This window comes from Salmo trutta, chromosome 36 (genome assembly GCF_901001165.1).
Source record: "Salmo trutta chromosome 36, fSalTru1.1, whole genome shotgun sequence".
NCBI classification, from domain to species: domain Eukaryota; kingdom Metazoa; phylum Chordata; class Actinopteri; order Salmoniformes; family Salmonidae; genus Salmo; species Salmo trutta.
This window is the reverse complement of record NC_042992.1, coordinates 32,933,059-32,949,524: the sequence shown is the minus strand read 5'-3', so window position 1 is coordinate 32,949,524 and position 16,466 is coordinate 32,933,059. Positions and strand designations below refer to the sequence as shown.

General features: G+C 43.6%; 1 protein-coding gene across 1 annotated transcript; it reads right to left on the bottom strand.

The window, feature by feature from the left end:
• Positions 1-3,196: 3,196 nt before the first annotated feature.
• LOC115175928 (death domain-associated protein 6) lies at positions 3,197-14,809 on the bottom strand. Its single transcript, XM_029735576.1, has 11 exons — positions 14,751-14,809; positions 13,606-13,859; positions 12,808-13,191; positions 12,512-12,643; positions 12,225-12,341; positions 11,786-12,017; positions 7,151-7,320; positions 5,502-5,661; positions 4,806-5,364; positions 4,556-4,688; positions 3,197-4,342 (listed from the first exon to the last, which is right to left on the bottom strand). The coding sequence occupies exons 1-11, from the start codon at positions 14,785-14,787 to the stop codon at positions 4,283-4,285; spliced, it is 2,238 nt and encodes a 745-aa protein (XP_029591436.1). The 5' UTR covers positions 14,788-14,809; the 3' UTR covers positions 3,197-4,282.
• Positions 14,810-16,466: the final 1,657 nt, after the last annotated feature.

Here is a 16,466-nt window from a genome sequence, read left to right as displayed (position 1 = left end):
AATGACTGTATAAAATAATTGAAATACTGAGCTATATTGTATCCCCAAAAAATAATTGGGAAATGATTTTATACTAATACAATTGCTCAGAGAAAGATTGTTTAACAAGTAATATTCTTTATTCACAAAAGGTAGGGCTCAAAATTATCGACAACCCTGTTTTCAATACCTTACCTTGCGAGGATAACGGTACTGAACCTTTCTCTAAAATGTTTTATGAGTTGGAGAACACGTTACGAGGGACCTTGGACCATTCCTCCATATAAAATCCATCCAGATCCTTTGTCTGTGCTTATGTCAAGTCCGGAGACTTTAAGGTAAAAGCGGCATCATGACCTTTACCCAGAACCAGGAAATGTATGCCAAAAACCTGGTAACCTCCAGTGGTGTAAAATACTTAAGTATTTTTTTGTGAATATCTGTACTTTACTATTAATTTGACAACTTTTACTTCACTACATTCCTAAAGAAAAGACTGTACTTTTTACTCCATAAATTTTCCCTGACACCCAAAAGTACTCATTACATTTGGAATGCTTAGCAGGACAGAGAAATGGTGAAATTCACACACTTGTCAAGAGAACATTCCTGGTCATCCCTACTGCCTCAATCTGGCGGACTCACTAAACACAAATGCTTCATTTGTAAATGATATCGGAGTGTGTTCCTGGCTATTCGTACATTTAAAAAAATAAAATGGTGCTGTCAGGTTTGCTTAATATAAGGAATTTAAAATGATTTATACTTTATATTTTTGCAATTACATTTACTTTTGATACTTTATATTTAAAACTAAATACTTTTACTCAAGTAGTATTTTACTGGGTGACTTTCACTTTAGTCATTTTCTATGAACGTATTTTTAATTTGACTAAAGTTTGACTATTGGGGACTTTTTCCACCACTGGTTGCCTCTGTCAGGAATATGAAACTTGTCCACAAGTGGATCTTCCAGCAAGACAATAACACCAAGCACACATCAAAATCCACAAAGTCATGGTTAATTGGACATAAAATATTTTTTTTGCAGCGGCCATCTGTCTCCAGACTTGAAACCCATTGAAAACCTGTGGTTTGAATTGAAGACGGCAGTCCATAAATGCAGACGAAGGATCCTGCATGGAGGAATGGTCTAAGATCCCTCCCAATGTGTTCTCCAACTCATAGCTTTGTTTTGATAACGGCTCAGTGCCTTTATCCTCACAAGGTGAAGTATTGAAAAACAGGTATACATTTTTACCCTTACTTTGAGAAAATAAAGTATTAAAAAAGCAATCTCTGAGCAATTGTATAAAATAATAATTTCCCTTTGTTGCATACAATATAGCTAGCTCAGTGTTTGAATTATTTGTCATTTTTACTGATCTTTATCAAGGTTGTCTAATTTCAGACTTCACTATATAAAGTGCTTCTGGTCAATAGCGAGTTTTGTATTGACAGGTGTGAGTCACAGGCTCAAAAGAAAGAAGTCTAGACTCCTTAATACTTAAGTTGGCTGCTATTTGTGTGGGATTGAAAGGGAATTCCATTGACTGTTCAATAACTTGCCTGGCTGCATTTCATAGCATTTAAACCACATAATAATGAATTCAACTTCATGCACTGTAGCACCTTTTCATCAAATCTCAAAGTTCGTACCATTGTTTGAGGCTTAGCAGCCGGTATTCAGTTGTCATCTTTATGGCAGGACAAATACCTTTTTTTCATCAAGAGAAAATTGTGAGGAAAAATGTAGAAAGCTTGTAGCTACTGCACACTAGGTCTGAAACAACGATACTGTTCTTTGTATCTTCTGAATAGTGCATATTTTGGGTTACATTTTATTTGATATTGAACACACGATTGTTGTTGCACATGCTTATAGAGCCGGAGTTGTCTGTCTTAGACATTGTTACCGTAGGCCAAGTACATCAATGTTATCTTTACTAACCTGTATCAAAAGGCAAAATAAAACTGGTGTAATTTAGCAAGCTGTGCTTGTGTTCATGTGTGATCTATTTCAGAAAAAAACATGTCTCACAACTTCTCTTAAAGCCCTTCAGTTGTCTTGATACAGTCTTATACTCAGCTGGCCGCTCGGATTTTGTGTTGAACGCTCTACAACAAAGCTTTCGCTGCCCTTAACCTTGTTCTGAACACCTCCAAAACAAAAAGGTCATGTGGTTTGGTAAGAATGCTCCTCTCCCCACCGGTGTGATTACTACCTCTGAGGGTTTAAAGGTTGACAAGAACTTGGTAGTATGGCTAGACGGTACACTGTCCTTCTCTCAGCACATATCCAAGCTGTTCTTGTCTATTAATGTTCTGTATTATGTTTCATGTTTTGTGTGGACCCCAGGAAGAGTAGCTGCTAATGGGGATCCTAATAAAATACCAAAAGCTGCTAAATCTAGACTTTGTTTACTCTATAATAAATCACTTTCACACCAGCTGACAAACTAACCCTGATTCAGATGACCATCCTACCCATGCTAGATTACAGAGACTTAATGTTCTTTACCATTTGGCCATCAGATTTGCCACCAATGCTCCTTATAGGACACATCACTGCACTTTATACTCCTCTGTAAACTGGCCATCTCTGTATACCCAGCCCAAGACCCCGCTGTGTGATGCTTATTCCAACAGTGACATTCTGTTAAAGGTCCTCAAAGCACACACATCCCTGGGTTGCTCTTTTCAGTTCGCTGCAGCTAGCGACTGGAACGAGCTGCAACAAACACTCAAACTGGACAGTTTTATCTCCATCGCTACATTCAAATCATGGACACTTACTGACACTTGTGGCTGCTTCCCGTGATGCGTTCTCTACCTTTTTGTCCTTCGTGCTGTCGTCTGTGCCTAACAATGTTTGTGATTCTGCCATGTGTTGCTACCATGTTGTGTTGTCTTAGGCCTCTCTTTATGTAGTGTCACTTTTGTTGTGATGTGTCCTACATTTTTTATCCTTGTCCTCACAGGAGGCCTTTTGGTTCTTGGTAGGCTGTCACTGTAAATAAGAATTTGTTCTTAATTGACTTGCCTAGTTAAATAAAGGTTCAATCAAAAATTGTCTTCCAAGTTCATTTCTGTGATCTGTTTTAGCATGTCACTATTCTTGTTTTCCAAATGTACAATTCATGTTTTACTTTACCTTATGCCTTTACCCACAAAGCACCTGGGGAGCGTTCAGAGGACGAGGTTTATCACAAACCGCTTTAAGTTATCAAAGTTTATTTAAAAGGAAATGTGCCCTTTGCTTCTCAGTGTACTCAAAGGAAAATTGGATAATAATTAAGCAGTCTTCCACCGTAATCTTATTGAATTGGTAAAAACAAGGGAATCCAACCAAAGCGTCTTAGGGAGATTAGAAAAATATTGAGTTTGATTAATCATTACCACTGTTTGCAGTCTCAAGCAAGAGAGGTTCTGAACGTTCCTTTGACGCAAACCAACCCAAACACCTCCTTACTACATGCGGAGATGGACTACACCTCCAACAATGCCCATCACCCTGAACACACCCATTTCTGTGAAGTCAACGTGGGGGTTATGTCTGCATTAAGTAGGACACCGCTCTACAGTTCACGTTAATGCAAAGCTGTACCTGGTCGTTTAGGTCAATGCATCTGCTTAACTGTATTCGTTTGGCATCTTGAACACAATTAAACTGACGAGATGCGATTGCATATTACTTGGGTGAAATAGCGGCGTTCAGGCCATTAGGTTGCACTGTGGACACAGCAACACCAAAACGCACAACAAATGATCCATGATCGCACTGACAAAGTTGATGTATAGATCCTGTATTGGCCTTGTATAAATCTAAGTTACAGTACTCCTGTGTTCAACTCATTCATCTTCTATTGCCAGCATTCTAGCATACTAACACAGACACCTATTCATTCACCCATCTAAAATAATAGACCAAAAAAAAAGACATAAAAACTGGTCAAATAATATCTAATTGAACTCATTTTTACAGCTAAAATACAAAAATAACCTGACGTGATGCTGCTCCCTCCCTGCTCAATCCAGACACTGGGGGAAAAGAATTGGCATATAAATATGAATGTAAACATTGGCGGTAAACTACCACGTCCGTCGCCAGTTTAAATCTGTAGTGAAAGGTTTGCCCTCTCCCGTCTGAAAATGCGTACATTTTCAAGAGTTCACATTAGCAGGCACTAGTTTGGAAGTCAAGTGGGATAGCCTGGTCTCAGATCTGTTTGTGCAGCATAAACAGACCTGGCTTCAGACTAGTAATGGGAAGCGTGAACACCCAGTACGGTGGGGGCAGAGGTTATTCCGAGTCCGATAGGACGATCACTTCGTCCGGGTCACACTGGGTGGCCACGTTGACCTGAAAATGACAGAAAATGGACGTTGGTAAGAGGTTTGCATACTGTACAAACAAAGGTTTTTAGTGACATGTCATGGCTCCGGAGCATGTGCATGACACACAGAGGTGACAGATGTTTGGGTTTTTTTGAGGGGCGAGACGTGTTTCAGTGCAAGTGTATGATGTGCTGAGCATACGTGGGGAAAAATGTGTAGTGATATCATTTACTCTCACCTTGTTTTTCTTCGGTGGCGGGGTGGACTGGGAGCTGGTGACCATCTCCTGGGTGGGAGTGTCTGCCCTGGTGGAGTCTGCCCGCAGGAGGCTACTGGTCACCACTCCCATGTCCAGAGGGATGTCACTCTCACTGCAGATGGAGAGAGAGAGACAATTCATTAATCAAGTCCCTACAGTTGAAGACTGATAAATAAAGTCCATGGAAGATATATATTTAAAGATAATTAAATGTGGGTGCTAGACTCACCTCCCATTGTGGTTCCTTAGATCCCCATTGTGAAACTTCCTGGATTCCACCTCTTCTTTCCTCCTCCTCTTCCTGCCTCTGGAGGTGTCTTTGGGACTGGGTGGCCTGGGGCTGCAATTTGCTGACCTTGTCTCAGTGATGACCGTGCAGGAGTCCTCATTGGTCGAAATCAGCACCGGTGACGGAGGCAAAGAGACCTGATTCGCCGCCATGGGGGAGGCTGAGGAGTCTTTAGTTTCCACACTAGTGCTTACAGACACAGCCGAAATGTGATTGGAGGAAACAACGTCTTCCTTTATGAAGTTGGTATCGGATGATTCGTTCTCCTTGTCGGCCTCCATCGCCTCTGATTGGCTGGGGCTGTCTGTGGGGGATTGGTCGACTAAGGAGGAGATCGGCGGGGTATCACCCCGAGAGACGAGGCTGATTCCTCTCATCACAGAGTCTGTGTCCTCAGCGTTCTCTTCTTTCTCCCCTCCGTCCTGGTCTCCGTCACTCCCCCCATCCACCTCGGTTTCACTCTCGTTTGCTGCCTCTACCTCGTTGTCCTCCTCCTCCTCTGAAAAAAATAAAACTCAAATCAGTTGAAACTAGATTTTTATTTTATCTATCCATGTTGTCGCCAAAACCCAGGCCAAACCGTGTTAAAACACAATTTGAGAAAGGTGCTATGTAAATGCAAATTATCATCATCACCTGGCCCTGCTTGTGCTTTGCTGGCCTGGATCTCTTCCTCGATGTCTGGGTCAGACGATTCATCGTCTTCATCATCCTCTTCCTCAGCTTGTTCCTCACCCTCATCCTCTCCCTTCGTCAAGGGATTGTCATCGGCTGTGGTGGTCTCCTGCGCCAATGACTGACACAGAACAGACAGATTGTGAGTGGTGACATAAGTAATTTATATACAGTTGAAGTCGGAAGTTTACATACACCTTAGCCAAATACATTTAAACTCAGTTTTTCACAATTCCTGACATTTAATACTAGTAAAAATTCCCTGTCTTAGGTCAGTTAGGATCACCACTTTATTTTAAGAATGTGAAATGTCAGAATAATAGTAGAGAGGAATGATTTATTTCAGCTTTTACTTCTTTCATCACATTCCCAGTGGGTCAGAAGTTTACATACACTCAATTAGTATTTGGTAGCATAAGTTGGGTGAATTTTGGCCCATTCCTCCTGACAGAGCTGGTGTAACTGAGTCAGGTTTGTAGGCCTCCTTGCTCGCACACACTTTTTCAGTTCTGCCCACAAATTTTCTATAGCATTGAGGTCAGGGCTTTGTGTTGGCCACTCCAATACCTTGACTTTGTTGTCCTTAAGCCATTTTGCCACAACTTTGGAAGTATGCTTGGGGTCATTGTCCATTTGGAAGACCCATGTCTTGAGATGTTGCTTCAATATATCCACATAATCTTCGTACCTCATGATCTATTTCATTTAGTGCATCAGTCCCTCCTGCAGCAAAGCACCACCACAACATGATGCTGCCACCCCCGTGCTTCACGGTTGGGATGGTGTTCTTCGGCTTGCAAGCCTCCCCCTTTTTCCTCCAAACATAATGATCGTTATTATGGCCAAACAATTCTATTTTTGTTTCATCAGACCAGAAGACATTTCTCCAAAAAGTACGATCTTTGTCCCCATTTGCAGTTGCAAACCGTAGTCTGGCTTTTTTTATGGCGGTTTTTGGAGCAGTGGCTTCTTCCTTGCTGAGCGGCCTTTCAGGTTATGTAGATATAGGACTTGTTTTACTGTGGATATAGATACTTTTGTACCGGTTTCCTCCTGCATCTTCACAAGGTCCTTTGCTGTTGTTCTGGGATTGATTTGCACTTTTCGCACCAAAGTACGTTCATCTCTAGCACACAGAATGTGTCTCCTTCCTGAGCGGTATGATGGCTGCATGGTCCCATGGTGTTTATACTTGCGTACTATTGTTTGTACAGATGAACGTGGTACCTTCAGGCGTTCGGAAATTCTTGGCTGTCTTGGCTTATTTCTTTTGATTTTCCCATGATGTCAAGCAAAGAGGCACTGAGTTTGAAGGTAGGCCTTGAAATACATCCACAGGTACACCTCCAATTGACTCAAATTATGACAATTAGCCTATCAGAAGCTTCGACGGCCATACTTTTCTGGAATTTTCCAAGCTGTTTAAAGGCACAGGCAACTTAGTGTATGTAAACTTCTGACCCATGAATTGTGATAGATTATTTCACTTATGTGTCTGTAAACAATTGTTGGGAAAATAATTTTTAAAGCAGATGTGGAGAAGCTTTAGCTGATAATAACAGGTGACAATTACAGAATTGCCACCACTTTTCTCCTTCTAGGTCTCTTACCTCTTTCTTCTGCCTGTCTCGCTCTATCCGTTTACTCCTCTCCTCCTCCTCCGTGTCGTCCTGCTTCAGGGCGTATTTGGAGATGACCTGCTCCAGGCTGGAGAGAGCCACCTCTCGGTTAGAGCGCAGCTTACGGGCCAACGTGGGGTCCAACAGGGCAGGGTCAGTAGCTGGTAAGAGTGGGCAAAATGAAAGAAGGACAAAAAGGGTGGGAGTTAGTGACTTTGTAGTAAATCTTCCTAAATAGTTTTCCTACAGTCGACCTGATATGCATTTTTTTCTTTTTTTACCTTTATTTAACTAGGCAAGTCAGTTAAGAACAATTTCTTATTTACAATGGTGGCCTACCAAAAGGCAAAAGGCCTCCTGCAGGGACAGGGCCCTGGGATCTTAAAAAATATCTGTTTTTATTCAAATAAATATAGGACAAAACACACATCACAACACCATAGCAAGGCAGCAACACATGACAACACAGCACGGTAGCAGCACAAAACATGGTAGAAACATTATTGGGCACAGTCAACAGCACAAAGGGCAAGGAGGTAGAGACAACGTACTGGTGCATACTGCTGTCACTGTATCAACTACCAGGTTCACACAGCTTGGTGAAGTGTGTTACAGCAATTAAAAAAATACAAAAAAAAACGCAACGTATTTTATATATTTTTTAACATTATATCGTATCGTTTTGACAATACCACAATATTATTTTTGCACGAGTTGGCTGTACCTGCACCAAAAATCCAGTATTTTTCCTTCATAGCTTGTTCTCCATCTAAATAGGGAGCCAATTGGTTTTCAGCTCTTATTTCCATGACTGATCCTAACTTTCTCGTGGCTCTCTCTTGTCCCTCTGCAGCAGACAGATGGTGAACAATATGTTTGGAAAATCGGATTGTAATAAAATCACAGTATCTAATTGCAATAAATATAGAATCGCAATACATATTGTATCGACACCTAAGTATTGTGATATCGTATCATGAAAATGGCGCCGGAAGAAAAAGAAAATGGCAGCAGTTTTACGAGCGCCCAACCAATTGTGCTACTATGTGTTTTTTGTTGCGTTATTTGTAACTTACTTTGTACATAATGTTTCTGCCACCGTATCTTACAGCAAAAAAGAGCTGCTGGATATCAGGACAGCGATCACTCACCTCTGATTAGACAAAGATTTTTTCTACAACAAGCAGGAAGCACAGGACATTCTCCAAACACCCGACAGGGCCAACATCCCCATTATTTACAAGAGGAGGAGACGCAGGTATAGAGGACATAGAGCAGGATGCCTCGTGAGGACCCGCAGGAGGCGAGTGGGAAAGCTGCCGTTACCGTCAATATTACTCGCTAACGTGCAATCATTGGACAATAAATTAGACGAGGTACGATCACGAATATCCTACCAACGGGACATCAAAAACTGTAATATCCTATGTTTAATGGAATCGTGGCTGAATGACATGGATATTCAGCTAGCGGGATACACGCTGCACCGGCAAGATAGAACAGCACACTCCGGTAAGACGAGGGAGGGGCGGTCTGTGCATATTTGTAAACAACAGCTGGTGCACGAAATCTGAGGAAGTCTCTAGATTTTGCTCGCCTGAAGTAGAGTATATTGTGATAAATTGCAGGCCACACTACTTGCCTAGAGAGTTCTCAGCTATACTTTTCGTGGCTGTTTATTTACCACCACAGACAGATGCCGGCACTAAGACCGCACTCAGTAAGCTGTATAAGGAAATAAGCAAACAGGTAACCACTCACACAGAGGCGGCACTCCTAGTGGCCGGAGACTTTAATGCAGGGAAACTTAAATCAGTTCTACCAAATTTTTATCAACATGTTAAATGTGCAACCAGAGGGAAAAAAATTCTAGATCACCTGTACTCCACACACAGAGACGCGTACAAAGCTCTCCCTCCATTTGGTAAATCCGACCACAACTCTATCCTCCTGATTCCTGCTTACAAGCAAAAATTAAAGCAGGAAGCACCAGTGACTCGGTCTATGAAAAAGTGCTCAGATGAAGCAGATGCTAAACTACAGGACTGTTTTGCCATCATAGACTGGAACATGTTCCGGGATTCTTCCGATGGCATTGAGGAGTACACCACATCAGTCACTGGCTTTATCAATAAGTGCATCGAGGACGTCGTCCCCACAGTGACTGTACGTACATACCCCAACCAGAAGCCATGGATTATAGGCAACATTCACACTGAGCTAAAGGGTAGAGCTGCCGCTTTCAAGGTGCGGGATTCTAACCCGGAAGCTTACCAGAAATCCTGCTATGCCCTGCGACGAACCATCAAACAGGCAAAGCGTTAATGCAGGGCTAAGATTGAATCATACAACACCGGCTCCGACGCTCGTCTTATGTGGCAGGGCTTGCAAACTATTACAGACTACAAAGGGAAGCACAGCCGCGAGCTGCCCATTGACACGAGCCTACCAGACGAGCTAAATCACTTCTATACTCGCTTTGAGGCAAGCGCACTGAGGCATGCATGAGAGCATCAGCTGTTCCGGACGACTGTGCGATCACACTCTCTGTAGCCGACAAGAGTAAGACCTTTAAACTGGTCAACATACACAAGGCTCCAGGGCCAGACAAATTACCAGGACATGTGCTCCGGGCATGTGCTGACCAACTGGCAGGTGTCTTCACTGACATTTTCAACATGTCCCAAATTGAGTCTGTAATACCAACATGTTTCAAGCAGACCACCATAACCCCTGTGCCCAAGAACAAAGGCAACCTGCCTAAATGACTACAGACCCGTAGCACTCACGTCCGTAGCCATGAAGTGCTTTGAAAGGCTGGTAATGGCTCACATCAACACCATTATCCCAGAAATCCTAGACCCACTCCAATTTGCATACCGCCCAAACAGATCCACAGATGATCTCTATTGCACTCCACACTGCCCTTTCCCACCTGGACAAAAGGAACACTTACGTGAGAATGCTATTCCTTGACTACAGCTCAGCGTTCAACACCATAGTACCCTCAAAGCTCATCACTAAGCTAAGGATCCTGGGACTAAACACCTCCGCAACTGGATCCTGGACTTCCTGACGGGCCGCCCCAAGTGGTGAGGGTAGGTAGCAACACATCTGCCACGCTGATCCTCAACACTGGAGCCCCCCAGGGGTGCGTGCTCAGTCCCCTCCTGTACTCCCTGTTCACCCACAACTGCATGGCCAGGCACGAGTCCAACACCATCATTAAGTTTGCAGACGACAAGAGTGGTAGGCCTGATCACCTACAACGACGAGACAGCTTATAGGGAGGAGGTCAGAGACCTGGCCGGGTGGTGCCAGAATAACAACCTATCCCTCAACGTAACCAAGACTAAGGAGATGATTGTGGACTACAGGAAAAGGAGGACCGAGCATGCCCCCATTCTCATCGACAGGGCTGTAGTGGAGCAGGTTGAGAGCTTCAAGTTCCTTGGTGTCCACATCACCAACAAACTAGAATGGTCCAAACACACCAAGACGGTTGTGAAGAGGGCACGACAAAGCCTATTCCCCCTCAGGAAACTAAAAAGATTTGGCATGGGTCCTGAGATCCTCAAAAGGTTCTACAGCTGCAACATCGAGAGCATCCTGACTGGTTGCATCACTGCCTGGTATGGCAATTGCTCGGCCTCTGACCGCAAGGCACTACAGAGGGTAGTGCGTACCGTCGAGTACATCACTGGGGCTAAGCTGCCTGCCATCCAGGACCTCTACACCAGGCGGTGTCAGAGGAAGGCCCTAACAATTGTCAAAGGCCCCAGCCACCCCAGTCATAGACTGTTCTCTCAACTACCGCATGGCAAACGGTACCGGAGTGCCAAGTCTAGGACAAAAAGGCTTCTCAACAGTTTTTACCCCCAAGCCATAAGACTCCTGAACAGGTGATCAAATGGCTACCCGGACTATTTGCATTGTGTGTGTCCCCCAACCCCTCTTTTATGCTGCTGCTACTCTCGGTTTATCATATGCACAGTCACTTTAACTATACATTCATGTACATACTAACTCAACTGGCCCGACCAACCAGTGCTCCCGCACATTGGCTAACCGGGCTATCTGCATTGTGTCCCGCCACCCACCACCCCCTCTTTTACACTACTGCTACTCTCTGTTCATCATATATGCATAGTCACTTTAACCATATCTACATGTACATACTACCTCAATCAGCCTGACTAACCGGTGTCTGTATGTAGCCTCGCTACTTTTATAGCCTCGCTACTGTTATTTTTCACTGTCTTTTTACTGTTGTTTTATTTCTTTACTTACCTATTGTTCACCTAATACCTTTTTTTGCAATATTGGTTAGAGCCTGTAAGTAAGCATTTCACTGTAAGGTCTACACCTGTTGTATTCGGCACACGTGACGAATAAACTTTGATTTGATTTGACATCGTATTGTGAGGTCCCTGGCAATTCCCAGCCCTAGTGTGTAATTCTCTTTATTCTTAGACACAGACACAGAAAGACAGACTAACACACACACACACACACACACACACACACACACACACACACACACACACACACACACACACACACACACACACACACACACACCTCCAACCAGGAATGTAGAGATGTGTGTATACTACATTCTCTTACCGGGTTTGTAGAGGTCTGTGAGGTGCGAGCCGAAGTTGTAGACCATGTCGAGGTGGCGTCTCTCCTGCAGTCGGTTTCCAGTCTCGCGGAAGGCGTCCTGGGAGATCTGGGTCAGCTGCTTTCTGCTGAGGTTGAGGCCGTGGCGCTCGTTGGCCCGACGGACATGCTGCAGGATGTCCGTGTAGTCGGGGGGATTCAGCTGGGCCTCGGGACTATTGATGAAACGCTCAATCTGGAGGTGGGGAGGGGTCAGAGTATATTGTCATGTTTTCTTGCATTTATTTCCTAGTTATACTTATTTCCTTGATTTCTCTCATACTTTGGTTAGTTATAAAGCTCATTTTCACCCTTAGTCTATTTAACAAAATGAGCAGTGGTCAAAAAGCATTGGGTTGTCAATAAACAATGAGTCGGGTTGATTATGTCACGTGTTGGTTACCTTTCTGTTGACCTCAGGGTAGCGTGTCCCTTTGTATTGGATCCTCTGCTCGATCACTCTGCCTGTCAGACTGCTGCACCCCTTCAGCTCACAGAGCTTATCGTAGATCTTCATCATCTATACGAGAGAGAGATTTTCAGTGGCTCAAAAAACAAAGTTGTTTCGCAGATACTTCTATCAAAGCCACACATGTATTTACTATGTGGCTCATGCAGGAATCAAACAAACCTCTGGTTTTACAAACACCACACTCCAACCAACTGAGCAATTGGCCTTGGTGATCTGACCTTTCGTTTTAGCTTGTGCTCCTGGATATAGCTGGAGTCCTCCTCCTCCAGCTCGTTGACGCTCAGCTCCTTCTCCTGCAGCCGCCGGATCTCATCATTGTACATCTTCAGCAGGTTCTCCAGGTACGCAATCTGAGAGATCGAGAGTGATGGAGATATGCCTGGTATATTTCATCTAAACCAATACAATGCTTTTTAACCCTTGAGGGTGACCAAGTGCACACTTTCAAAAGAAAAGGAATGGGGATAAAGCTATAGAGAACTCATGGACACTGTCCATCTATGGTACTGCTGACCTGTCTCCGGGACGCTTTCCTCGTCTTCTTCTCCTTCTCGTCCTCCACCGCCTCCTCCTCCTTCGCTTCCTGCTGCCCTGAGGTAGACGGTAGCTCCTCCGTCGGTGCCTCCTCTTCCATCTCCTCCTTCTCCCCAGCGGAAGGCTCCACCTTCACAACACTCTGCCTCCTCTTGTCCGAGTGCTGTTTGAGGACGGTGCACAGCTCGTTGATGTAGACAAAGGTCTTGGTGCGGCTGGCCTGGGCGCGTGTCAGGCAGCGGCCCAGCGTGTTGCGGAACTCCACCGAGGACAGAAAGTCCGGTGAGGCCTTGGAGTGCTTTGCGTGCAGGAAGGTCATGACCTCGGGGCAGTCCTGCGTTTGGGCCGAGCAGTACTCTACAAACTGAACAAAGCGAGGCAGGGGAGTGAACGAGGGAGAGAGGTTTAGAGGAGTGTTCTTCAATCTTTGCACTTGATGGGACAGGGTGGTGGGGCCAGAGCGGGGGGCCCCAGGGGGAACTGTTCCAGCTCAATACAAGGGCTTAAGGTTAGTGGATTAGTTATAAATCAGTTGTGTTAGTGCTGGGCTGGAAAAGAAGCTTGCACACACTATGGGATCTGAAAAACACTGAAATTCGAAAGTATCATGCACAATCACATTATGATTTCAGTGATCTGACAACATTGTGATGGACTAATAGCCAGCAAAGACTCAAAGCCACAGCAGCAATGTTGCTTGCCAGTGTTGCAGCGCAACTCATGTATTGTAGTGTGACCTTACCAAACATCCCCACCATCCATCCATGTACCCTCTTACCTCAGTAAAGAGCTTCTGGTTCTCTGCTTGAAGAACGTGGCTCTCTTTCTTCACAGTGGCGAAAGGAGATTGGGTGATGTGAGTAGGAGCGGGCTGCTGGATTTTGGGGGGAGTACGCTGAATGCCTGAGAGTTTAGAGGAGGTGGTGGAGGAAGAAGGCTGAGGCCTCTCCTCCTCTTCATCATCATCAAGGATTACAATACTGTCCATCATTGCTGCTGAGGCAACCGCCATCAGATAGGGACTATTCTTTGCTGAGGAAAGGCAAAAACAATGGCGTCAAAATGGTGCCTTGGGCAAGTTCAAAAGTAACATACCACTGTAATGCCATCTGAAGCCTAGGCCTATATCCTGCTCTGTTTAGTGACTCCTACTGTAGTTCAAATAACAATGTGTTGGTTTAGTGAGTCTATCTAATGCAAGGCCTACGGCCTACGGCCTTCAACGTTTTGTTATATTTATGGTCAACCATTTCTACAATATGAGAATGACACAGGATCAGGCGCAGTCACAAACACCCTATGGATTGCTCTGACTAGGCCAGGGCTTGCTACACATTATCCAATGTAATCTCCAACCCTGTCCTTTTTTCACAAGCACGAATCACAACAAATATAACAAACATTGTTTGTACGCTTACGTTATCTACAACGAAAATAGACTGAACACGTACCACCAGTTCAGACAGTCAGTAACGTTAACTAGCTAACGTTAGCTAGCTAAACGTAAGGAACTCTTGCTAGCTAACTTAATTACTTAGCGCGTAACGTTAACTAGCTAAAGTGGAGAAGTATTATGTGATTAAACGAGAAGGCGCTGATTGAAACCTATCAGGAAAATACCACATTTACTAGATTGTTTGCTGTCAACCTCAACTGCAGCAACACTCCAAAAACCATTGTTGTGTGTGCTGTTGACTAGCTAGCTAGCGTGCTAACGTCAGTTAGCAACAAGCTAACTTTAGCTGGCTGGTCAGGAAAGCGCCAACATCTCTGGGTAAAATGGTAGGGGTGTGACAAAGGCAACATGTAAACAAATACTTTGACTATCTTTATGTATGAAATGCAGATGTATATAATACAGCTACTGTTTTCAGACAGTGGTTAGACAGTTAGCTATGGACAAAAAAATGATGGTCAACTTACGCGCTCGACACCGAAATTTCTCCCAGCTCGAGAACATTCATGCCTACCATTGGTTGGTTGTCATTCAGTAACGTCGTCGATCATTGGCTATTCACTTGTGTTTTGTCCAAATTGTCTACATTTGCCGGTCAGCTTTTTGTGTTTCTGAGACTGACAAGATACATATTGATAGCATTAACATAAAACATTATAATAACACATACATATGTTATTATAATGTTTTATGTTAATTCTATCAATATGTATATATATACCTATATATTTATATATATACTACCGGTCAAACGTTTAGAACACCTACTAATTCAAGGGTTTTTCTTTATTTTACTATTTTCTACATTGTAGAATAATAGTGAAGACATCAAAATTATGAAATAACACATATGGAATCATGCAGTAACCAAAAAAGGAAAACCTGGAATGCATTTCAATTAACAGGTGTGCCTTCATAAAAGTGATTTTGTGGAATTTCTTTCCTTAATGCTTTTGTGCCATTCAGTTGTGCTGTGACAAGGTATGGGGGGTAGAAGATAGCCCTGTTTGGTAAAAGACCAAGTCCATATTATGACAAGAACAGCTCAAATAAGCAAAGAGAAACTACAGTCCATCATCACTTTAAGACATGAAGGTCAGTCAAAACAGAACATTTCAAGAACTTTGAAAGTTTCTTAAAGTGCAGTCGCAAAAACCAACAAGCGCTATGATGAAACTGGCTCTCGTGAGGACCGCCACAGGAATGGAAGACCCAGAGTTACCTCTACTGAAGAGGATAAGTTCATTAGAGTTACCAGCCTCAGAAATTTCAGCCCAAATAAATGCTTCACAGAGTTCAAGTAACAGGCACATCTCAACATCAACTATTCAGAGGAGACTATGTGAATCAGGCCTTCATGGTCGAATTGCTGCAACGAAACCACTTCTAAAGGACACCAATAAGAAGAAGAGACTTGCTTGGGCCAATAAACATGAGCAATGGACATTAGACCGGTGGAAATTTGGTCCTTTGGTCTGGAGTCCAAATTGGAGATTTTTGGTTCCAACCGCTGTGTCTTTATGAAACGCGTTGTGGGTGAACAGATGATCTCTGCATGTGTATTTTCCACCGTAAAGCATGGAGGAGGAGGTGTTATGGTGTGCGGATGTTTTGCTGGTAACACTGTGATTTATTTCGAATTCAAGGCACACTTAACCAGCATGGCTACCACAGCATTCTGCAGCGATATGCCATCCCATCTGGTTTGGGCTTAGTGGGACTATCATTTGTTTTTCAACAGGACAATGACCCAACACACCTCTAGGCTGTGTAAGGGCTATTTTACCAAGAAGGAGAGTGATGGAGTGCTGCATCAGATGACCTGGCCTCCACAATCCCCCGACCTCAACCAAATTGAGATGGTTTGGGATGAGTCGGACCGCAGAGTGAAGGAAAAGCAGCCAACATGTGCTCAGCATATGTGGGAACTCCTTCAAGACTGTTGGAAAAGCATTCCAGGTGAAGCGTGTTGAGAGAATGCCAAGAGCGTGCAAAGCTGTCATCAAGGCAAAGGGTGACTATGTGAAGATATAGTATCTCAAATATAAAATATATTTAGATTTGTTTAACACTTTTTTGGTTACTACATGATTCCATGTGTTATTTCATAGTTTTGATGTCTTCACTATTTTTCTACAATGTAGAAAATAGTAAAAATAAATAAAAACCCTTGAATGAGTAGG

Bases quoted from the DNA above. Each gene is read 5' to 3' on its own strand.
- LOC115175928 (XM_029735576.1), bottom strand. From the start codon at position 14,787: ATGTTCTCGAGCTGGGAGAAATTTCGGTGTCGAGCGC. The intron at 12,342-12,511 runs GTCAGATCACCA...TCTCTCGTATAG, and splicing joins AGCACAAGCTAAAACGAAAG to ATGATGAAGATCTACGATAA. The intron at 12,018-12,224 runs GTAACCAACACG...CCCCACCTCCAG, and splicing joins ACCCTGAGGTCAACAGAAAG to ATTGAGCGTTTCATCAATAG.